At 41.3% G+C, this 24,558-nt stretch overlaps 1 protein-coding gene across 1 annotated transcript in view; it reads right to left on the bottom strand.

Annotated features, from left to right (window-relative positions):
• The window catches only part of THSD4 (thrombospondin type 1 domain containing 4), a 750,309-nt gene that overhangs the window by 592,722 nt on the left and 133,029 nt on the right, over positions 1 to 24,558 (bottom strand). The window contains 1 exon segment of the mRNA XM_040413864.1: positions 15,739 to 16,169. Within this exon segment, the coding sequence (XP_040269798.1) occupies positions 15,739 to 16,169 (431 nt within the window).

Below are 24,558 nucleotides of genomic sequence, written 5' to 3'. Positions count from 1 at the left end.
AAACAAAGCCTATTGTATTGCAAATACTAGTACATCTCCTATTATGGTGTAAGGCTACTTTCACATTAGCGTTTACGTTTTCCAGTATTGAGATCCGTCACAGGGGCTCAATACCGGAAAATATGCTTCAGTTTTGTCACCATTCATTTTCAATGGGGACAAAACAGAACTTAACAGAATAGAACAGAATGCTCCAAAATGCATTCCGTTCCGTTTAGTTGCGTTTCCATACCGGAGAGCAAACTGCAACATGTTGTAGTTTTCTTTCCGCCCTGGGATGCGGAGCAAGACATGACCCCCAATGCAAGTCAATGGGGACGGATCCGCTTTCTCTGCCACAATTTGCCACAATAGAAAACGGATTTGTCCCCCCATTGACTTTCAATGGCGTTCATGACGGATCCGTCCTTGCCATGTTAAAGATAATACAACCGGATCCGTTCATAACGGATGCAGATGGTTGTATTATCAGTAACGGAAGCGTTTTTGCTGAACCCTGCCGGATACAGCAAAAACGCTAGTGTGAAAATAGCCTAATACATGCTTTAAATGGGTAGCTTGAGATCAGACACAGGCAGTAGCTGGCGTAAAATGACAAATTAAGCAGCACTTAGGCCACATTCACACAGTCAGTGTTTGGTCAGTGATTTCCATCAGTGATTGTTAGTAGTGAAGGCTACACAGAGATGAGGTACAATGGAGAGATTTGTAGTAGTGATGAGTGAACCGATTCGTATGAATTGATTAGTTCATTTTATTGAATTGAAAATTTTTGGGTGCATCCCCACAGTTTTGGATTAGCATGGCCACACATCTCACGCGGTAATATTGTGTATGTGTTGGTACTGTGAGTATCGGCATATGCGCAATGATATCAAGCGAATCCACATCAACAAATTTAAATGTCCTGCTAAATGAAGTTTAGCGGCGCCTGCACAAACGCTGTTTCGGTTTACCAGACAGCGCATGTGCAAGATTATCATGGCTGCGCGAGATGTTCGGCCATGTTAACCTTCTGTAAAGGGATGATCCCTGAAATTCGACCCGATGAACGAATCAATTCGTGAGTGGAAAAAAAACTGAAGATTTACAAACAGCATCTCCTAGCAAAAACACATTGCATCTGGATTGTATCTGGATACAATGCGTTTACACTGAAGCCCCATTTATTTCTATGGGGCCAGGGCTGCGTGAAAAACAACATTCATGTGCACAGAACCATTGAAATTAATGGGTCAGGATTCAGTGCGAGTGCAATGTGTTCCTGCCACGCATTGCACCCGCTCGGAAAGCATGTATATGTGAAAAAGGCCTAACTGTGCTGGATTTTTTAGGATTCAGGGGTGCAACTAGAGATGAGACCCCATTCACTTCTATGGGATCACTGCTACACTGCAATGCACCTGCAATCCTGGTCATGACCAGTGTCGCTGTGTAGCTGTACCCTAATTTGCAGCTGTTCTGTGTTTTTGACCTACAGTGGCGGAAATAATTATTTGACCCCTCACTGATTTTGTAAGTTTGTCCAATGACAAAGAAATGAAAAGTCTCAGAACAGTATCATTTCAATGGTAGGTTTATTGTAACAGTGGCAGATAGCACATCAAAAGGAAAATCGAAAAAATAACTTTAAATAAAAGATAGCAACTGATTTGCATTTCATTGAGTGAAATAAGTATTTGAACCCTCTAACAAAAAAAGACTTAATACTTGGTGGAAAAACCCTTGTTTGCAAGCACAGAGGTCAAACGTTTCTTGTAATTGATGACCAAGTTTGCGCACATTTTAGGAGGAATGTTGGTCCACTCCTCTTTGCAGATCATCTCTAAATCCCTAAGGTTTCGAGGCTGTCTCTGTGCAACTCTGAGCTTGAGCTCCCTCCATAGGTTTTCGATTGGATTAAGGTCCGGAGACTGACTAGGCCACTCCATGACCTTAATGTGCTTCTTCTTGAGCCACTCCTTTGTTGCCTTTGCTGTATGTTTTGGGTCATTGTCGTGCTGGAACACCCATCCACGACCCATTTTCAGTTTCCTGGCAGAGGGAAGGAGGTTGTCGCTCAGGATTTCACGATACATGGCTCTGTCCATTTTCCCGTTTATGCGAATAAGTTGTCCTGTGCCCTTAGCAGAAAAACACCCCCAAAGCAAAATGTTTCCACCCCCATGCTTGACGGTGGGGACGGTGTTTTGGGGGTCATAGACAGCATTTTTCTTCCTCCAAACACAGAGAGTTGAGTTAATGCCAAAGAGCTCTATTTTGGTCTCATCAGACCACAGCACCTTCTCCCAGTCACTCTCTGAATCATTCAGGTGTTCATTGGCAAACTTCAGACGGGCCTGCACATGTGCCTTCCTGAGCAGGGGGACCGTGCGAGCCCTGCAGGATTTTAATCCATTGCGGTGTAATGTGTTTCCAATGGTTTTCTTGGTGACTGTGGTCCCTGCTAATTTGAGGTCATTAACTAACTCCTCCCGTGTAGTTCTAGGATGCTTTTTCACCTTTCTCAGAACCATTGACACCCCACGAGGTGAGATCTTGCGTGGAGCCCCAGAGCGAGGTCGATTGATGGTCATTTTGTGCTCCTTCCATTTTCGAACAATCGCACCAACAGTTGTCACCTTCTCTCCCAGCTTCTTGCTAATGGTTTTGTAGCCCATTCCAGCCTTGTGCAGGTCTACAATTTTGTCTCTGACATCCTTGGACAGCTCTTTGGTCTTTCCCATGTTGGAGAGTTTGGAGTCTGCTTGATTGATTGATTCTGTGGACAGGTGTCTTTTATACAGGTGACTAGTTAAGACAGGTGTCCTTAATGAGGGTGACTAATTGAGTAGAAGTGTCTAACCACTCTGTGGGAGCCAGAACTCTTAATGGTTGGTAGGGGTTCAAATACTTATTTCACTCAATGAAATGCAAATCAGTTGCTATCTTTTATTTAAAGTTATTTTTTCGATTTTCCTTTTGATGTGCTATCTGCCACTGTTACAATAAACCTACCATTGAAATGATACTGTTCTGAGACTTTTCATTTCTTTGTCATTGGACAAACTTACAAAATCAGTGAGGGGTCAAATAATTATTTCCGCCACTGTACATCTGGTTTTTGCCTTGCCCGTTGAATTGCCCACTGCTCTATTCCAGTCCGCTCCACTGGTTTTGTATAGAGGGCTGTAGCGCTGATGTCACATCGACGACATATGACCTCTGTGGTCAATCACTTGATATTTGACGCCAGCCCCCTACTTGTGCCCAAATGTTTCCTAACCGCTAAAAACCCTTTTAACTTGGCGACTTTAGAAAGGACTTTGGACTAAAGAGTCTAAAAAGATGGAATCAGCTCATCTTGTATATATACTCCATGCACAGCAGAACCGTGAACTATAAGATCTGCTTTACTTTAATACCAGAGAGCATGGTACAGCAACCAGCATTTCACACGTACCCGCCGCACCCTGCAGTACAATAGTGAGCTTGAAAGGCAAAGCGTTTTTTGGCAATGAATATGCAGTTTCCTGAGAGCAAACAGGTAATGGAAATATCAGATCTTAAGTAGTGTGAAACTTCCGTAACATTGTGGGTGCAGCCTAGTCGTAAAATGCGTCTTATATCTAGCAGCAGAAAATTATACCGGGCCCACACCCATCCGAGAATGAATAGATGCTCTTCACTGTAAAACACAGTGCATTCATATAGTGTAACCTCTATTTTATGTGCCCTGTGCGCACACTGCAATAGAAAGAGTATTATTGGCAGCTGTCAGCAGTTCTTACACCCCTTCCCTGCATCACAGTCCAGGGACTAGCACGTAAAATACACCAATGCTTAGAAATACCTTGCTGGATATGTCATGGCAGTTTTAACCCAGTGCATATACTGTATTTTAATATTTATATTTAGCAAGTCAACGCCATGAAAAAAAACTAACAAATCTATGTTCTTCAAGCTTCACTCTTAAAGTTTCATCAAGTAGAAGTTTTTCTTACTATAATAGAAAGTTATACAATTTTCCAGTAAACTTAAATTACCTAAGATTTCTGCTTTCTGTCATTCGGTACAAAGTTTGACTGCCGCGGATACGAAGACACAACTCTGATAACTGTATTGTAATGGATCAGTCTATCTATCACATAACATGAGTTTTATCCACTGGAAGTACAGAAAGCAATGAAGCTTCTTTTTGCATGACAGCAAGCAGAGATCTTGAAAACCACAAGGAACTGAAATATTTCCAGATCATGTCCATCTGACACAAGAACAGAGCTTACTGAAAAATGAATCCCTATCGGCTGAATTTACACACAGCTGTTGTGTGTGGGTTTTGATTCTGTGGTTTTCCATAATCCTAGCATAAATACTAAAAAATACAGAAACATTTGCACCATGGATCCACTCAGTTGAGAAAGGCTGGAAGGGCCAAAACGCGTCCTGAAAAAACTATTATGTGTATGATACAATAAAGAATACACTTTGCTGAATGAGACGCGCCTGCTGGGATTACTTGCATGCTGCTAATAAAGGGACATGCGACCAGTCCTGTTCATAAGTGGCCTCCATTTACTTACATTGGGTTTGGACTGCGCTAGTTCCCCTGTCAGTTCAAAATGGAAGTGAATGGAGGCTGCTGCTATACAGAACGAGTAACATGACCCTCCATAAGTGATAATTTTGGGACTGCAGCACCAGCAAGAAAGTACGACGACCTGCTAATAAAAATGAGTTAGGCATATTGAGCCTTAAGACATCTGCGTCAAGGCTTCTTTAATAATGACTATTACTAGCTGCATAATTGTGATGCTCAGAGCACTTGTGAAGCTAGAAGTATAGTACGGCCAGTCCCTTTAGATCATACCCTAAAGCAGTGTTTCCCAACCAGCGGGCCTCCAGGTGTTGTAAAACTACATCTCCCAGCATGCCTGCACAGCCAAAGGCTGTCCGGGCATGCTGGGAGTTGTAGTTTTGCAACAGCTGGAGGCACGCTGGTTGGGAAACACTGCCCTAAAGGACAGTGTACAGCAGGGGCGGACAGGGACATTTCCCAATGGACTGATGCCCAGGGGTCCGCCAAAGCCCTTCTCACTGCCACTAGCCAGGTACATATTGATCTGTTGCTCTCAGCAGTAATAAACTTGAAGTACCAAGTACTGTGTACCTGGCCCACGACTGCAGGTGCCCTCCTGAATTCAATTGTACTGCTGTCCTCAGGACGGGAATACAGTTGAATACTGAGGCAAGGCAGGGGAGGCCATACCTCCCTGCCCTGATGTCCACCCTCATAGACCACAAGCATCTCAAGCCGCAGGCAGGAAAAGGTCTGTGTCTTCACGGAGATGGCAGCTTGGAACGGGACTCAGTTTTTTTATATTTTTATTATTATTAGAGGACGTCCAGGCAGCATGCTGAAGGTAGGACTGTGGCCCATATCTCACCTCTTATTCCCCTTGCTCCATATCTTAAGGCCTCTTTACACAGAAAAATTTAGCAGGCGATTGTCGGGAAGGAAGCCTGCTCATCAGTGAAGGAGACCGCTGAATTTACAAGCACAGTATGGGGAGGACCCCATACAGAATCATTGTTTGCACGTGGCAGATGCTGTTTAGATGGCACGATCTGCTGCCCGCAATCAATGATTTTGGTGACCGCACAAACGACCATATTATCTGCGTTTCGCTGGTTCATTAGGTAATTGGCGACACCTTTACACCAGCAGATAATCAATGAGCGTTCCTACAAATGCTCGTTAGGAATTATCTGGCCGATTCTCACCCAGAATTAGAGACAACTGGATGAAGAGGACAGAATGTGACAGCTACCGATGGCCACTTAAGGTGTACAGCTTGGTTATTGCAGACTCCCCTACTTGCGTTGGCCCAATCTACACATGTTGGCCCTGTCTACTTCTATTGCTATGCCTTCTGTCAATATGAACCCGTCTACAACATTTGGGTCACTAAGTTTTTTCTGTTCTAGGGACACTTTAAGTACAGGAGCTCAGCCCCATTCACTTCATAGATCTGACATTCAGTCCAACTCATGGAGGAGCCGTTTTTTAGAGAAAGCAGCCATGTTTTTCAGATCTTGTACAATCCCTGAAATTACTGTATTTCTGTGAGTGAATTCTGTCTTTACACCAGTGACCAGCTTGTGTAAAAGAACACTTATTCTCACAAGTGGATGACAGCTGATGGATTTGCTCATATGTTTAACTTTTGCTGTGTGGTCAGGGAATAAGCTCTGAAATAAGTCTAAACTGACTTGTATTTAAACCACCTGGGATGAGGACCCTTATAGATTCCCTCCAGCTGCTTACTGCATGGTGTCTATGCTACAGCTGTTTCTGTAACCCATCCAAACTGTCCAGCTACACTGCAGAAACGTGGTGTTCCTTAGCTACAGATTGCAGACAAAGTAGCACTGTCAATGCAGATTTATTCGTAATATTTAAATGTCTACGTATATTTCAAAACTGCTAAAGTATACGAAATAATAAATCAGAAAATATCCTATGACCACGAAAAGGGATTTAGAAAAGTAAAGCCTCATGCTCAACGCAATGGCTTGTGAATGGGAATGTATGGTAGTGGACATGGTGGACAGCAGGCCATAGAAGCAACATGGAGGAAAATTCCCATAATACAGCACATGTTGAAGCACACCTGAAATAGAGACATATATATTTGGGATCCATATTACACAGATTCCAACTAAGGGTCGTGTGAGTTATATACTGTATGTATGTAAAAACTGCTTTCATGTATTAAGTATAACTAATAAGACAATACCAGAATTTTTCTTATTTTTCATGATCCTCTCAGCATCTTGTCTCATGTTAGGAAAAAAAAAAAAAACTATGACAAAGGCTTAATTTGCATACATTAACCCTTTGAGGAAATTGTGATTTTTAATTTTTGCATTTTCATTTTAACTCCCTGCCTTCCCAGAGGAATAACTTTTTATTTTTCCGTTCCAATAGATGAGGGCTTATTTTTTTGCAGAACAAGTGTTGCACTTTCTAATGTCACCATTTAATATTGCATATGATGGAAGCTGGAAAAAATTCCAAATGGGGTGGAATGGGGAAAAAACAGAAATCCGCCCCAGTTTTATGGGTTTTGTTCTTACCATGCGGTAAAATTGATCTGTGCCCTTCATTCTACAGGTCAATGTGATTACAGCGATGTCACATTCGTATAGTTTTTCTTGTGTTTTAATACTTAAAGGGGTTAGCTAAGAATAAAACAGACCCCCTCCCAGAGTGGCCGACCCATGGTGGAAATAATATTTCCCTGGTCCCTACTGCTGAGTTCGGTGTCTAAAGATCCCAGGCCAGCTTTTGCTCTTACTGCTGTGCTGGGATCAACATCCGTCGACAGGGGTACATGTGACTGCTGCAGCTAATCAGAGGTCGCAGTGGTGCATCACATGACCAGAAGTATGTGAGAGATTTGCTGTGTTCCTATGGAGCTCTGCCACAAGAACATAACTGTAGCAGATTCAGAACTGTAGATCCTTCAGAGGGACCGAACCTGCCAAAGGGAATGAATGGCTACCCTGATCACTGCTAGGGGGAGCCGATCCAGAAATTTTTAGCTCTCAGTTGCCATGACCATGGCATCTGTGGGGTTAAATGTCTGCAATTGGTGACCTCTGCGATCTCTTTACTCCTTCAGATCGGGCACGGGCATTGGAATAGCCCTGGTCCGTCTACTCCACACTGGGATCATGTGCTTCCTCAAGCTCCAGTGCACTTACTAATCTATTCAGACTATGGATAGCCATCTTATGGTACTTAGGGCACCTTCCCTTCTGGGAATATGTGTGAGCAATAGGTATTCTAGCTTGCTTGTCACTGCAACGGTGAACTATATTCCGTTCTGACTTCCTGTACTTGACCTCTGCCTGTTTACTGGATTTGAATCTCAGCTGCTTGACCTGACTTCTGCTTGACTCTCGTGTTGACGCCTCACTGTCTGCCCAGACCTTTGGCTTGATAACCGGACTCTGCCTGCCCTGACTTCAGCTCTTACACTGACTACAATTTTTACTGTCCCCTTTGTGCTATGCTCCAATGTTTCTTAACTCACTTGGGTCAGTTGTCAATGAACAGAGAGGTAATTGCCTGGTGGTTTCCCTGTAGCAGAGTCTAGATACCTGTATAGGGGTTAGAGATCATGGGAGCCACTTAGATAGCACCCTTAGAAGTCCCCCTAAGCCAAATCTGTTCAGTGACATAGTCCACACCAGCTCCACGACAACATGTTTACAGCTTTGGACTACAGCTGTCACTCATTAAAATGAAATAAGTGCTGCAAAAAGTCTTGGTGTAGCTATAGCCTAAGGGCTCATTCAGACGGCCATATATTGCTTTCCGCATCTGATACACAATTTTGCGGATTATATGCGGACCCATTCACTTCTATGGGGCCCCAAAAGATGCGGACAGCACTCCGTGTGCTGTCCACATCTTTTCTTCTGTTCCACAGCCCTGCAAAACAAATAAAACATGTCCTATACTTGTCAGTGTAAATTGGGACCCTGCTCCATTGAAGTCTATGGGTCCCCAAAAATGCAGAATGCAATCCGTTTTTTTGCGAACATGCTGAACTGACCGCAAGAAAATGGATCAACATTTTAGCAGACCGCAAAAAACGTCTGAATGAGCCCTTAGGCTGTGGCTATACCTAGACTTCTTTGTCACTCTACAAAGAAATCTCTGTGAAATTGCTGCCCATAGGAATGTATTGAATAGCTTGAAAATCGCTTCCAAATTGCTGCAGATAAGTGACTAGCTGGAGGCAATTAATCAGAGATCTCAGTGATTTTTTTAGGCAAGACATTTTCATGTTACTCCGTGGAGAAAAAAGTAGTTTGGAAACCACTCCAAAATCCCAGCATGTAGCAATTTAAAAAAATATCGCTGCCTACTCACAGCAGGAATTTCACAGCGACTTTATCTCTAGTGATTAAATTGCTCCAGCAATACACACTTAGCTACAGCAATTTGTAAGCAATTTTCAAGCTCCTCAATGCATTCCTTATGCATAGCGATTTCACATTGATTTTTATAGTGTGACAAAAATCTGTAGGAGTAGCCTCAGCTAAGGTATATGGCCACCATTAGACTGATTGCAGATGACCAGTATATACATAAGCATGTGTAGGTCCCTCCTAGATCTGTCATTATGAATCTAATAATATAGTCATTATGGTTCAACCTTATCTGCGTTTTTTTACTCATCACACGCATCAATATTAAAATTTTTTAAATTGGTTAGAATTATTGTGCCATGTTCCACTATTCTGACCTTCAAATCCCACGGAAACTTGAGCAAGAAGAACTTAAGGAACTCCAACCCAAAAACTAATAATATATAAAAATAAAGAATGCAAAGCATCTTGCTCAGAAACTAACCTTGTCCTTTAATAATTTGGCAGAATGTGTGAGACAAGTTTTGACTTAGCACAAAGTCTCCTGCTGCTTCCACTTGGCTTTCTCTGCAAAGCTGCTTAGGCCTGTTTCACACTGCTGGTATAGTTCCGGTAGGCTATTCCAACACAGAACAGCCTGACGGAGCTACAATACATATCTGGATCCGGCATCGCCAGACATTACCGGAATGCCCACCGGCCCTACTGACTATAATGCTGGTAGTGCGAAAAAAGTCTTAGACAGCCATTGACCAAAGCAGTGAACTACAGATAAAGATAAGGAGAATAGATAGAAAGATAAGCTGAAAGAGTACCCAAAAGATCCCAACAAAGGCCTCTCAGCTAGCTAAGCTAATTCTTTCTGCTCTGCTCTGATAAATAGGCTGAACAGGATGGACATATGTATTTTTTCAGCCTTACAAACTATGGTGGTCATTTAAGAACAGATATATGCCAATTTTGTGGTGTATATCTGATGGTTATTGCCCTGAGTATCAGGTCATGTAAATGGGCCAACAGTCTACCTTTATAGCTACCTAAAATCTCCAGTGGTTAGCTTGAGGCTGGGGCTGCATGGCGACTTTGGTCACTGCAGCCTAAAGATCGCTGTGTAGCACTGCCTGAATAGCAAATAATCTCAGTCAATGGGGTGATGTTGCAACCCATAAGTTGACACGACCAGACAAAAACTGCACCCAAAAAAACAATCAAAACAACCTGCACGTGGACAGCACCCGATGACTTCAAAGTCTAGCTTTTAAAACATACCACTACAGGGTGCGGCAGGAAAGATTTTAATTTTTTTTGTGGCTTACAAAGCTTTGCTTTTGAAATAATAGGATAAAAGTATAATTGTAAAAGATTCAGTTAATAATTCAATTTAGATTCGAAGTTGGAAATTTCCCTTTATCAAAGAAAACAAGGATTTTAGACTTCAAAAGGACAGTTTTGCAATTACCATTATTTCGTTCTTTGTTCAAATACTGGATTCCTCCCAAATCCCTTATGACATCATCATCATACTAATAAATGTTCTTTAAACGTGCAAAATGTAGTGATGTAAATGATTTGTAGATTTATAAAAGTAGAACACGCTTTGGGAGAGTATTTCTAACATGTCAGCAGAAGGTCTATGAATATAACACTGGGTGGGTTTAGAAGTTTGCCCTGTTCTATGAAGCATGGTACTATAACTTGTGGCTCTGCTGTCCCAGGCTATACTTTTTGATGAGGTGCTGAAATTAACACAATGTCAACATTTTCTAATAGGTGATGATTCTGCATTAAAGCGAGGGTTGCAAACAGGAATTTCCTGGACAACTTATCCAAAAATCACAGGCATCTAAAATTTTTTATGGCCAAATGAATGATAAAGATAATAAGTAATGCAACTCTATAGATCGGCATACAGAGAAGTATTCATTACCAGCATTAACTGTGAGATGTAAAATAATAATAGCTTCCACCAAAATAAATTTGCTTGTGCACCACTAGCCTAAAAAAAAAATTACAAAACAATTATTGTGGTATTGAGACCCTATGACGGATCTCAATACCGGAAAATAGAAGCGCTAGTGTGAAACTAGCCAAATCAGTATCTGATCAGTGGGGTTCCAACAACCGGGACCCCCACCGATCAGCTTTTTGAGAAGGCACCGGTGCTTGCAGTAACGTTGTGGCCTTTTCTCATCTCATCAAGCACAGCGCCATACATTGTACAGCGGCTGTGCTTGGTATTGCAGCTTAGTCCCATTTACTTCAATGGGGCTGAGCTGCGCCTAGGCCATGTAATAGATGAATGGGTCATCACATGGCCAAGGCTAAGCTGTGAGAAGACCATGACGCTACTACGAGTGCCGATGCCACCTTAATAGCTGATCAGCAGGCGTCCCGGATGTCGGACACCCACTGAACCAATACTGATGACCTATCTAGAGGATAGATCATCAGTTAAAAAGTCTTGGAAAACCCCTTTTAATAATTCAATCAGTGCATTTCCTTAAAAGTGTGGGGAGAAGTATCACTTGACCCATATTTGCCTATGCACTGTATATGTCCTCTAAGCTTTACTACATAGAATCTACAGTATATAAACATGGATAATGAAGCATTTAATTGTGAGATAGCTGCATCAGTTTGCATTGAGCAGATGGCATAATTTGTCACATATCTACTGTACAGTACTTCTATACACTTCTATCATGGTTATTTAAAGGGGTTTTCCAGGAGTACATACCGTAATTGATCATCTATCCTCAGGGTTTTCTTAGGATAAGATTATTTTAAAACATATTGGAAGTAGAATTTGATCTGGAATGTATAATTCTAATTAGTTTTGTTTTAAAGCTGGGCCTCTGCTTATGTGGTATTTGTTCAGTGTGTTATTGGCCACACATTATTAATATATCTTCAGGACAATAACATATACCCTATACTGATTTGAATTACAAACTTAAAGAAAACTTGTCACATTGAAAATGCAGTCCGATCTGCAGACAACATATCACCGAGCAGGAGGAGCTGAGCAGATTGATAAGTAGTTTTGTAGGAAAACATAATTTTTTAATTCCTGCTCATTCTTAGTTTAGGAGTCCAATGGGCAGTTTAGGAGGAGTCCAGTGGGCAGTCATTAGTGATTGACAGCTATCTCTGTATACACACTATCACTGAGTAAGACCACTCACTGGACCCCTAAATTAAGTTATACTGAATCTTTTCCTACAAAACTACATGTCAATCTGCTCAGCTCCTCCTGTTACATAACATGCTGCCTGCAGATTGCACTGCCTCTACAACATGACAAGTTCCCGTTAATATGCATGCAGTGACATTAAAATATTACTGTTTTAGTGACTAGCTTTAATATACTGCAGCCATACATTTTAGCTACTACACTTCTTTCTCAGCCATCTCTAGGTTTTGTCAGGTGGCTTACACTTCAGATCAGTTTGTATATAAAAGTAGGGGTAATTTCATTCAATAATAGACACACTTTAAAAAGTAAATGTCATTTCATGTTTTTTTCATTAGAGAAAGATGTTTCCTTCTTCTCTTATCAGGCTCCTGCCCCTCCCCCCATTAACGCTCAGTTCACTGCTGAGATCCATCCTCAGGGAAGATGGGCTGCCTGCTCACTGAAGGATCATATTACATAGTCAAAGTCTATGGAGAAGGGAGGAAGGATTAGGAGGAGGAGGAGGAGGAAGGGGCTGCTGCAGACAAGCAGAGGCAGAGAGACTGCTGCTGCTATGTAAGTGATTTACTGTCTTAACTACTGGATTTATATATAAGCATTTCAGTTTTGCTGTAAAATGCCTTCCATTACTGCTACTGCTTCTGAGGGTGTGCTACAGACAGGGAGCAGAATACCCTGTTTCTCCATGTTTCTTCAGGGCAGACATGCAGTCAGATAGTCTCTACCCACTTGCACGGGATGTGCTGACTAACCCCCTTTTTATTTGCAGATTTACAGTGCAGTGGAGATGTCATTGTGTACAGCTTCTGACCACTGTGGCCAGTGCTGGGTCACAGCAGTCACATGTCGATATGGCATTGAGATACAAATGTGAAGTAGGCATTAGAAATAGCACAGTACAATGGTAGCTGTTGAGGGAAGTGTTGGATTTAAATATATATGTATGTATGCCCTTACATATATGCATATATATATTGGCCCTTTTGCATGGGCCGGTCCAGGTGGTATGGGTGTATACATGGAGATGTATGTATGCCCCCTTGTCAGCATACATCTCTATGTATAATATATCCATATGCAGGTGGGCTTATTACTGCCCATTTATGCCCCAGAATTATATTGTGTATATATACATGCATGTAGATGTGCCCCAGACATCTATATGAATGTATATACCTAAATGTGGGCCCAGTATATGGATCTGTCCAGGTTGTGTGTATGTATATACATGTCTACATAAGTGCCCCCAGGTTGGGTGGGTATATATGTATATACTGATATGATCCTCAGGTTGTGTAATGTGTATATATATATATATATATATATATATATATAGAATCCAGAAGAAGGACGGCACTCCAGTAGGGTGAAAAAAATGATGATGCCTTTATTCAACCATCCGGTGCAAAGTTTCGGCTCTAAATGAGCCTTTTTTTTATAGCCAGTGCCGCCATTTTTCCTTTGCATATATATATATATATATATATATCAGCCTAGTTCTGTTTAGGGATTGTTATGACATAGGCGTGTGAGGTGCTATGTTGTGGCATCTGGGGGGATGCTCTCCTTTACACCTTGGGCAGGAAGTCTTTTGATTCCTGAGCTAGCCTCAGGGGGGGGCCAACTGGCAGTTCAAGGATTCTGTCACACGCCCACGATGATGTCATCACCATCCTGTTGAAGAGGGGGAGGTGGGCTGCTTTTGGGCATATATTGGCCCTAGCCAGGACAAAGGGGCTCTCTTGGAACTGGACTACAAACAGAGACACATGGGGGGTGTGAGGTGCTATGTTGTGGCATCTGGGGGGATGCTCTCCTTTACACCTTGGGCAGGAAGTCTTTTGATTCCTGAGCTAGCCTCAGGGGGGGGCCAACTGGCAGTTCAAGGATTCTGTCACACGCCCACGATGATGTCATCACCATCCTGTTGAAGAGGGGGAGGTGGGCTGCTTTTGGGCATATATTGGCCCTAGCCAGGACAAAGGGGCTCTCTTGGAACTGGACTACAAACAGAGACACATGGGAACAGCTCCCTGAAGGAAGAGAGGCCACATGCCCCTGGAGATGGCTGAGTAACCTTTTCCCTCCAGCACTGTATAACCCCTGCATTACCCTTGCTCCACCAACCATCCCCCAACCCTGGCTGCTGACCTCCTGCAGCATTAACCTCAGCCCTGTACCCTTGAGGCAGCCCCAGTTACCCCTGTAGCTGCCCTGTTATCCTTTACCCCTTCACTGCTGCCTGCTTACCCCAGCAGCAGCTGAGCGTGTGTTAACCCTTTGTCAGTCAGTAGCCAGGCGGGTGGGTTGCTGCTAATGAATGTATGTAAGTGTATTGTATAGCTAGTGTGTGGGGTGGAATTGGCAATTGTGTATTGTCTAGTGTAGTTAGGTTTGTATTGTGTTTTACTGTAGTGTAATTGCTGTACTGTGGTGTGTGCGTCTATATGTATATATATTTATAACCATTGATCTATAAATATATATAGATATAGCGTATAATTAGACTTGTATTATTGTAATTGTAGTTAGATCCTGGGGAGGATTTGTGACTGTGTTAGCGTAGTTAGGACCGTTTTAGTGTGTTGTTATAGTGTGTTTACTTATATTGCTGTGTGCTGCTATAACTATATATGTATATTCCATTGATAAAGATATATATATTTATAAGCAAATATTAGACTGTAACGTGTAGTGTGTTAATAAATACCTTTTATTTAAGCACAGTGTGTAGTCTTTTGTAGTAGTAAGGCGCTGCAGAAATAGCCACAGGTAGTTCAGTGTAGCGTAAGGTAATCAGTAGTGATTTGTTTATTTAGGCATAAATAGGAGGAGTAATCACTAGACGACTCACGCCTATTTATGAATATTAATTATTGAGATTTGCATAAATATCAATAATTAATATCCCCATTAACAGTAGCAAAGATAAAAATGCATGTCTCCTTTTTCTTTTTTGGGGTTTAAATGTTGACATGACACCATGGCTAGTGTGGTGAGAGACTTCTGCACCATCAGTGTTTGCGATAGAGAAGTTTGTGGATTTAGTATGTCATATATTTGATGATGTACACAGATATGACAGTATACTCATACACCTAAATTTGGATTGTTCTGTTTCAGGAATCAGTTTTTTGACATGCTAAAATTCATAGAGTGCCTCATCTCAGTCTAAAGGTATGTGCTGGCATCCAGGTTACTAACTAATGCCAATGTTCCTCATACATAAAACACTGTCTCTACCAAAATTAAAGTCTTACATGAAATAATTTTTAATTCATGATTTTCCAGAGATATTTTTGTATCTTCTTACTAGCTCAAATAAGGAAAGTGGTATTTCAGATTTAGTAATCCTCTATGAACCTTTATCATTTACTCACTATGTTACCTTTCAACTATTTCTTCTTCCTAGAATTTACTATAATAATAGTCACTGGTTCTCCATAAATGCATACAATACTGGTGCACCTCCTTAAGTCATCAAGTATAGACTTCACGATGACTCCATCTCACTGCCAAATGTTATTAACTTATGTAGATGAATAAAATAAACCATGTACAGGTGGAAATAGAAAACAGTTAATGGATTCCAAACTAAAAATTAACACTGGTAATACCTCCTTTCTAATCTTGAGATGTGTCCTTGAGGCAGTGGCTGACGACTTCTTATTATTCCTCTTCCAAGGTTAGTTTGACTCAAGTCACTGGATACCGGAAACTTTATTCTAGAGTTGTCCCCACTTCTGTGTAATGGTACTGATGTCCGAATGGCAGATACCACATGTCCAGTATATGGATTCAAAGCCGTTTCATAACCAAGTGAATTTTGATAACTGGTACTTCTTTCTCCAGCAGAGTACTGGAAACTTGGAACCTGTTGGCTCCTTTCTTGGTAATTACTAGGAAGGCATGGTCGGGTTTGCTCCATAACACCACCACCACAACTTCTAGAGCAAGCTGACCAAGGTCCCCAACTACCCCACTGTCCAGTAGACCCAACACTGATATTTTCTGTAGTGCCACTTTGTTCTTCTATCCTCTGTGGAACCTGGAATATATAAAAACGTTGATATAAATGAGGTTTCAACTATTATAGAATAAGGACAATATAAAACATTCAACCGCATTATGTTTTAGCACATCTTAACTAGCTTATCCCATCCAGTCTTACAATGTACATGTGCATGGTGAGACACAACTGCAAGCTGGGGGATCAGGCTGCTGTGGCCAGCATGCACCACCCTGTGAGTATCATGTACAGGTCCTATTTATGGCAAGCACTATGCTTGCTTTTGGCTAGAATGGAGAGCAGATACAGAGTGAGTAGAGGATTGGGCTGATCCTGCATTAACAACCAATTCATTTTAATGGGGACTAGGTAATGCTTCATTTATCTTGTGCTGGTGCTTCAGGGAACCTGAACACTTACTGTATTCACAAGTTGCCCATCAGATCACAGCTGATCACTGGGGTCCCCAGCTTATTGATAAGGTTATCTTCTAACATTTAGGAATTGTCCAAAGTGGACAATGCTTTTACGCTACAATACCTGTAGAAATAAGCAATCAACAAAGCTGAGTAGATTGATTGCAATGTTACAACAGGTACTGGAGTACTGAAAAGTCTAATAAAGTACGTGGTCCAGAAATCATTGTAAATGTGATAATAATCCTCTAAAAATGTAAGCAAACAACCTCATTTGAACCTGAATTGGAGGCCATTACTTGCTAACAACAGTAGATAATTTACTACAGTTTATTAATTACAAGACCTGTATACACAACGATAACACAACATTTACTAAAAGGAACTAGTGGTTAAGGCTACTTTCACACTAGTGTTTTTACTGGATCCAGCAGAGTTCAGCAAAAACGCTTCTGTTATTGATAATACAACCATCTGCATCCGTTATGAACGGATCCAGTTGTATTATCTTTAACATAGCCAAGACAGATCCGTCATGAACTCCATTGAAAGTCAATGGGGGGACAGATTCGTTTTCTATTGTGGCAGATTGTGGCAGAGAAAACGGATCCGTCCCATTGACTTTTATTGGGGATCATGCCGGATCCGTCTTCCTCCGCATCCCAGGACGGAAAGCAAATTACATGTTGCAGTTTGCTCTCCGGTATGGGAACGCAACTAAACGGAAAGGAATGCATTTTGGAGCATTCTGTTCTGTTCAGTTTTGTCCCCATTGACAATGAATGGGGACTAAACTGAAGCGTTTTTTTCCGGTATTGAGACCCTATGATGGAATTCAATACCGGAAAACTAAAACGCTAGTGTGAAAGTAGCGTAAAGGCATCGATGTGGGGTATAAATTGTATCAAAACTACTACCTAGTATCATTCAAAGACTTCCAAACTACCTTTGACATCCTAAATTTTCATTTTTTTTTTTATCCTTAAAGGGGTTTTTGAACTTCATCAAATGGCCCATCAAACATGCAATATTCTGGTTGGCAAAAAACGCGACCTGTATTAACCCCTTAGGGACGCATGACGTACTGGTACGGCATGTTTCCCGAGTCCTTAAGGACCCATGACATACCGGTACGTCATGAGTTTAAAATAAGATTGCGGGGCCCCGGGGGTTAATTCCGAACGGGATGCCGGCGATCCCCCGCCCGCCTCCCCTTGAATAATCGTTGGTGGACAGTGGTTATACAAGGGTGTCAGCACATTGCTGACACCCTGGTATAAACGGCTGACATCGGTGATGCGATGTAAGCCGTTTAACCCTTTCCATACAGCGGTCCGTACGGACCGCTGTATGGAAAAGGTTAAGAGCTCAGGGAGCACCCTCCCTCTCCCATCAGCACCCTCCCTCTCCCGCGTCCGTAACGACCTGATCTATAAAATGGTCATGTTACTTTCCCCGCACGGTGAACGCCATAAAAATAAAAAATAAAAACTATGAGAAAATTTAAATTTTGCCCACCTTACTTCCCAAAAAAGGTAATAAAAGTGATCAAAAAAGTCGCATGTACGCCAAAATAGTACCAATCAAACAGTCATCTCATCCCGCAAAAATCATACCCTACCCAAGATAATCGCCCAAAAACTAAAAAAAAACTATGGCTCTTAGACTATGGAAACACTAAAACATGTTTTTTTTTGTTTCAAAAATGAAATCATAAAAAAAAAGTATACATATTAGGTATCGACGCGTCCGTATCGACCGGCTCTATAAAAATATCACATGACCTAACCCCTCAGATGACCACCGTAAAAAAATAAAAATAAAAATGGTGTAAAAAAAGGCATTTTTTGTCATCTTACGTCACAAAAAGTGTAATAGCAAGCGATCAAAAAGTCATATGCACCCCAAAATAGTGCCAATCAAACCGTCATCTCATCCCGCAAAAAATGAGACCCTACTTAAGATAATCGTCCAAAAACTGAAAAAACTATGGCTCTTAGACTATGGAGACACTAAAAAATGTTTTGTTTTAAAAATGAAATCATTGTGTAAAACTTACATAAATAAAAAAAATTGTATACATATTAGGTATCGCCATGTCCGTGACAACCTGCTCTATAAAATTACCACATGATCTAACCTGTCAGATGAATGTTGTAAATAACAAAAAAAAAACATGCCAAAAAATCTATTTCTTGTTACCTTGCCGCACAAAAAAGTGTAATATAGAGCAACCAAAAATCATATGTACCCTAAACTAGTACCAACAAAACTGCCACCCTATCCCGTAGTTTCTAAAATGGGGTCACTTTTTTGGAGTTTCTACTCTAGGGGTGCATCAGGGGGGCCTCAAATGGGACATGGTGTCAAAAAAAAAACAGTCCAGCAAAATCTGCCTTCCAAAAACCGTATGGCATGCCTTTCCTTCTGTGCCCTGCCGTGTGCCCGTACAGCGGTTTACGACCACATATGGGGTGTTTCTGTAAACTACAGAATCAGGGCCATAAATAATGAGTTTTGTTTGGCTGTTAACCCTTGCTTTGTAACTGGAAAAAAAAATATTAAAATGGAAAATCTGCCAAAAAAGTGAAATGTTGAAATTGTATCTCTATTTTCCATTAAATCTTGTGCAACACCTAAAGGGTTAACAAAGTTTGTAAAATCAGTTTTGAATACCTTGAGGGGTGTAGTTTCTTAGATGGGGTCACTTTTATGGAGTTTCTACTCATGGGGTGCATCAGGGGGGCTTCAAATGGGACATGGTGTCAAAAAACCAGCCCAGCAAAATCCGGCTTCCAAAAACCATACGGCGCACCTTTCCCTCTACGCCCTACTGTGTGCCCGTACAGTAGTTTACAGCCACATATGGGGTGTTTCTGTAAACGGCAGAGTCAGGGCAATAAAGATACAGTCTTTTTTGGCTGTTAACCCTTGCTTTGTTAGTGGAAAAAATGGGTTAAAATGGAAAATTAGGCAAAAAAATGAAATTCTCAAATTTCATCCCCATTTGCCAATAACTCTTGTGCGTGTTGCACAAGAGTTATTGGCAAATGGGGATGAAATTTGAGAATTTCATTTTTTTGCCTAATTTTCCATTTTAACCCATTTTAACCCATTTTAACGAAGTTTGTAAAATCAGTTTTGAATACCTTGAGGGGTGTAGTTTATAGAATGGGGCGGTTTCTATTATGTAAGCCTCGCAAAGTGACTTCAGACCTGTAGTGGTCCCTAAACATTGGGTTTTTGTAAATTTCAGAAAAATTTCAAGATTTGCTTCTAAACTTCTAAGCCTTGTAACATCCCCAAAAAATAAAATATCATTCCCAAAATGCTACAAACATGAAGTAGACATATGGGGAATGTAAAGTCATCACAATTTTGGGGGTATTACTATGTATTACAGAAGTAGAGAAACTGAAACTTTGAAATTTGCTAATTTTAAAAAAAAATTGGTAAATATGTTTTTTTTTTATGCAAAAAAATGAACTTTTTTGACCCAATTTTAGCAATGTCATGAAGTACAATATGTGACGAAAAAACAATCTCAGAACGGCCTGGATAAGTCAAATCGTTTTAAAGTTATCAGCACTTAAAGTGACACTGGTCAGATTTGCAAAAAATCCTTAAGGTGAAATAGGGCTGAGTCCTTAAGGGTAGCAAATCTGGAAAGTACAACTGGACAGATTAGCTTATAATATAATATACCCTGTATGCCTCAAGCTACTTGAACAACATGTCCATTCTGAACTGTCCTCTCACCTGTCCTCCTGCTCCCCCACTACTCAACGGAGACTGTCCTTACCAAAGTCACCAATGACCTACTACAGTAACAGCCAAAACCAAAAATTATTACTCTGTCCTCCTTCTCCTTGACCTGTACTCTGCCTTTGACACTGTCGACCACTCCCTTCTGTTGCAAACTCATCTCTTGACATCACTGACCTGGTCATCTCCTGGATCACATCATACCTCACAGACCGGACGTTTAGCGTCTCCCACTCTCGCACCACCTCCTCGTCTCATTCCCTCTCTGTTGGTGTCCCGCAAGGCTCTGTCCTAGGACCCCTGCTCTTCTCTATCTACACTTTTGGCCTGGGACATCTCATAGAGTCCCATGGCTTTCAGTATCACTTTTATGCTGACGACTAATCTACCTCTCTGGTCCAGACATCACCAGCTTATTATCCAGAATCTTATAATGCCTATCTTCCATATCATCCTTCTTCTCCTCTCGCTTTTTAAAACTTAACATGGATAAAACAGAATTCATCATCTTTACTCCATCTTGCTCAACCCCCCCAACAGACCTATCTATCACGATCAATGGCTGCACACTCTCTCCGGTCAACCAAGTCCGCTGCCTTGGAGTGACCTTGGATTCTGCCCTCTCCTTCTGACCGCACATCCAAACCCTTTCCACCACCTGCCGCCTCCAACTCAAAAACATGTCTCGCATCCGCGCTTTCCTCAACTTTGAATCTGCGAAAATGCTTGTACATGCCCTCATCATCTCCCGCCTAGACTACTGCAACATTCTCCTCTTTGGCCTTCCATCTAGCACTCTCGCCTTGTTGCTCCTCTGCCTCTCCCCTCCCATACCATATAGATTGTAAGCCATCACGAGCAGGGCCCTCTCTCCTTCTGTACCAGTTTGTAACTCGTCTTGTTTATGCTTAGTGCAATTGTCTGTATTATGTATGTATATCCCTTTATATATGTACAGCGCTATGGAATGAATGGCACTTTAATAATAAATAATAATAACATTATCCCAGGGTACAATGTTACATGCTGGTATAAGTGCGGGCAAAGAAGCATAAAGGCTCATGTGTGGTGCTACCGCCCCCAAATATTCCCTCCATGGTAAATTATTTTTCTCTCACATAATTTATCTGGTTTCACAATCCCATAAACCAAGCCCTAGCCCTCTGTATGGGGCTTAATAACCTTAATTAGATGGACAGTAGCTCATATTCACTCAGCTACCCACAATACAATAGCTTGACACTGGAAACTTTCAGTATTTCCCCGAATCTCAAAAGTTTCATCAGTCAATCAAGACTTGCAGCAAGAATTTATTTATGCGGTGGATCTGTAATCAAAAGACAAAAATGCAAACCCAATGGGAGGTTTGGCTTTTTTGCCCACTGCCTAGCTCTTTACCTTCATCTGTACTGTATTGTATTCTTCGTAGAGATAGCAATAAAACATAAAAACATAGAATGTGTTGGCAGATAAGAACCATTTGGCCTATCTAGTCTGCCCAATATACTGAATACTATGAATAGCCCTTGGCCCTATCTTATATGAAGGATGGCCTTATGCCTATCCCATGCATGCTTAAACTCCTTCACTGTGTTTGCAGCTACCACTTCTGCAGGAAGGCTATTCCACGCATCCACTACTCTCTCAGTAAAGTAATACTTCCTGATATTACTTTTAAACCTTTGCCCCTCTAATTTAAAACTATGTCCTCTTGTAGCAGTTTTTCTTCTTTTAAATATTCTCTCCTCTTTTACCTTGTTGATTCCCTTTATGTATTTAAAAGTTTCTATCATATCCCCTCTGTCTCGTCTTTCTTCCAAGCTATACATGTTAAGGTCCTTTAATCTTTCCTGGTAAGTTTTATCCTGCAATCCATGTACCAGTTTAGTAGCTCTTCTCTGAACTGTCTCCAAAGTATCAATATCCTTCTGGAGATATGGTCTCCAGTACTGAGCACAATACTCCAAATGAGGTCTCACTAGTGCTCTGTAGAGCGGCATGAGCTAGCATTTCCTGCTGCTCTATGACATTGTCTGCCTACCTTTAAGTCTTCTGAAAAATTTGACCCCTAAATCCCTTTCCTCAGATACTAAGGTTAGGACTGTATCACTGATTTTATATTCTGCTCTTGGGTTTTTATGCCCCAGGTGCATTATCTTGCACTTATTAACATTAAATTTTAGTTGCCAGATTTTTGACCATTCCTCTAGTTTTCCTAAATCCTTTTCCATTTGGTGTATCCCTCCAGGAACATCAACCCTGTTACAAATCTTTGTGTCATCAGCAAAAAGACACACCTTGCCATCGAGGCCTTCTGCAATTTCTTTGATAAAGATATTAAACAATATTGGTCCCAGAACAGATCCCTGAGGTACCCCACTGGTAACAAAACCATGGTCTGAATATACTTCATTGACTACAACCCTCTGTTGTCTGTCCCTCAGCCACTGCCTAATCCATTCAACAATATGGGAGTCCAAGCCCAAAGACTTCAATTTATTGATAAGCTTTCTATGTGGGACATTATCAAAAGCCTTACTAAAGTCTAGATAAGCGATGTCTACTGCACCTCCGCCATCTATTATTTTAGTCATCCAATCAAAAAAATCATGCTGTTTTTCATCTTTCAATCCATGGGATTTTAGATGTTCCACAATCCTCTCCTTAAGTATGGTTTCCATTAATTTCCCCACTATTGATGTCAGGCTTACTGGCCTATAGTTGCCCGATTCCTCCCTACTACCTTTCTTGTGAATGGGCACAACATTTGCTAATTTCCAATCTTCTGGGACGACTCCTGTTGCCAGTGATTGGTTAAATAATTCTGTTAATGGTTTTGCTAGTTCACCGCTGAGCTCTTTTAATAGCTTTGGGTGTATCCCATGAGGCCCCTGTGACTTATAAACTTGTACTGTATTGTATAAATCTGTACTGTATTGTATTCTTCATAGAGATAGCAGTGTACTTGTATTCTTGTATTTAACCTGTTTTCTGATTACCGGATTTTTCGCTCCATTACACACACTTTTTCCCCTCAAAAGTGGGGAGGGAAATGGCAGTGCGCCTTATGGAGCGAATACTAGTGAGTGTTTCCATTATGGAAGCCCTCACTAGTACACAGTATTACCAGGGTGTGATAAGTGAAGCGATCCTAGTGCTGGCTGTACTCACCGCTCCCTGGTCTTCTCTGGGTGCTGCACTGTCCTGAATGCATATTGCGTCAGGACATAGTGTGTGCACTATGACCTGACGCTGTGCAATGTCAGATCACAATGTAATGGGGCATCCGGATAAGACCAGGAATCGGTGAGTGCAGGAACAGCCAATGGATCTTCAGAGTGGAGGCACAATCCATAGCTGGAGAAGTAAGTTAATTTATGTCTGATCGGGGTCTGATCTGAGGTCTATTGAGAAATGGGGATCTGATCTGAGGACTGATGAGGGTCTGAAGTGTAATAATCAATGAGGGTCTGATTTGGGGGTCTGATCTGAGGTCTGATGGGGGTCTGAGGTTTAAATCAATGGGGGTCTGATCTGAGGTCTGATGAGGGTCTGATCTGAGGTCTAATAATCAATGGGAGTCTGATTTGGGGGTTTGATCTGAAATCTGATGGGGAACTGATGAGGAATGGAGGTCTAATTTGAGGTCTGATGAAAATTGGGGGTCTGATATCGGTGTCTGATCTGAGGTCTGATGTTCATCTAATAGACAGAAAAATATGGTCTATACATGTATATGTATTATTTGCACATTTAATCTGTGTGCGATATTTTGTTGACTATTTACCCTTTTTAATTTCTCTTAGGGCTCATGCACACGACAGTATTGCTTTTTCAGTGTTTTGCAGTCCGTTTTTTACGGATCCGTTGTTCCGTTTTTTGTTTCTGTTGTGTTTCTGTTTTTCCATATGCCATATACAGTATACAGTAATTACATAGAAAAAATTGGGCTGGCATAACATTTTCAATAGAAGGTTCAGCAAAAACGGAATGATACGGAAGACATACGGATGCATTTCTGTATGTGTTCAGTTTTTTTTGCGGACCCATGGACTTAAAATGGAGCCAAGCACCGTGATTTGCGGACAATAATAGGACATGTTCTATCTTTTCACGGTACGGAAATACTGAAACGGAATGCACACGGAGACACTTCAGTTTTTTTTGCTGAACCATTGAAATGAATGGTTCAGTATATCTACCGCATATTGAACTCAAAAAAAAACCCGTATACTGAACGCAAAATA

Source organism: Bufo bufo, chromosome 1 (assembly GCF_905171765.1).
Source record: "Bufo bufo chromosome 1, aBufBuf1.1, whole genome shotgun sequence".
Classification (NCBI taxonomy): domain Eukaryota; kingdom Metazoa; phylum Chordata; class Amphibia; order Anura; family Bufonidae; genus Bufo; species Bufo bufo.
The sequence above is the reverse complement of the archived record's forward strand: the minus strand, read 5'-3'. Positions and strand labels throughout refer to the sequence as shown.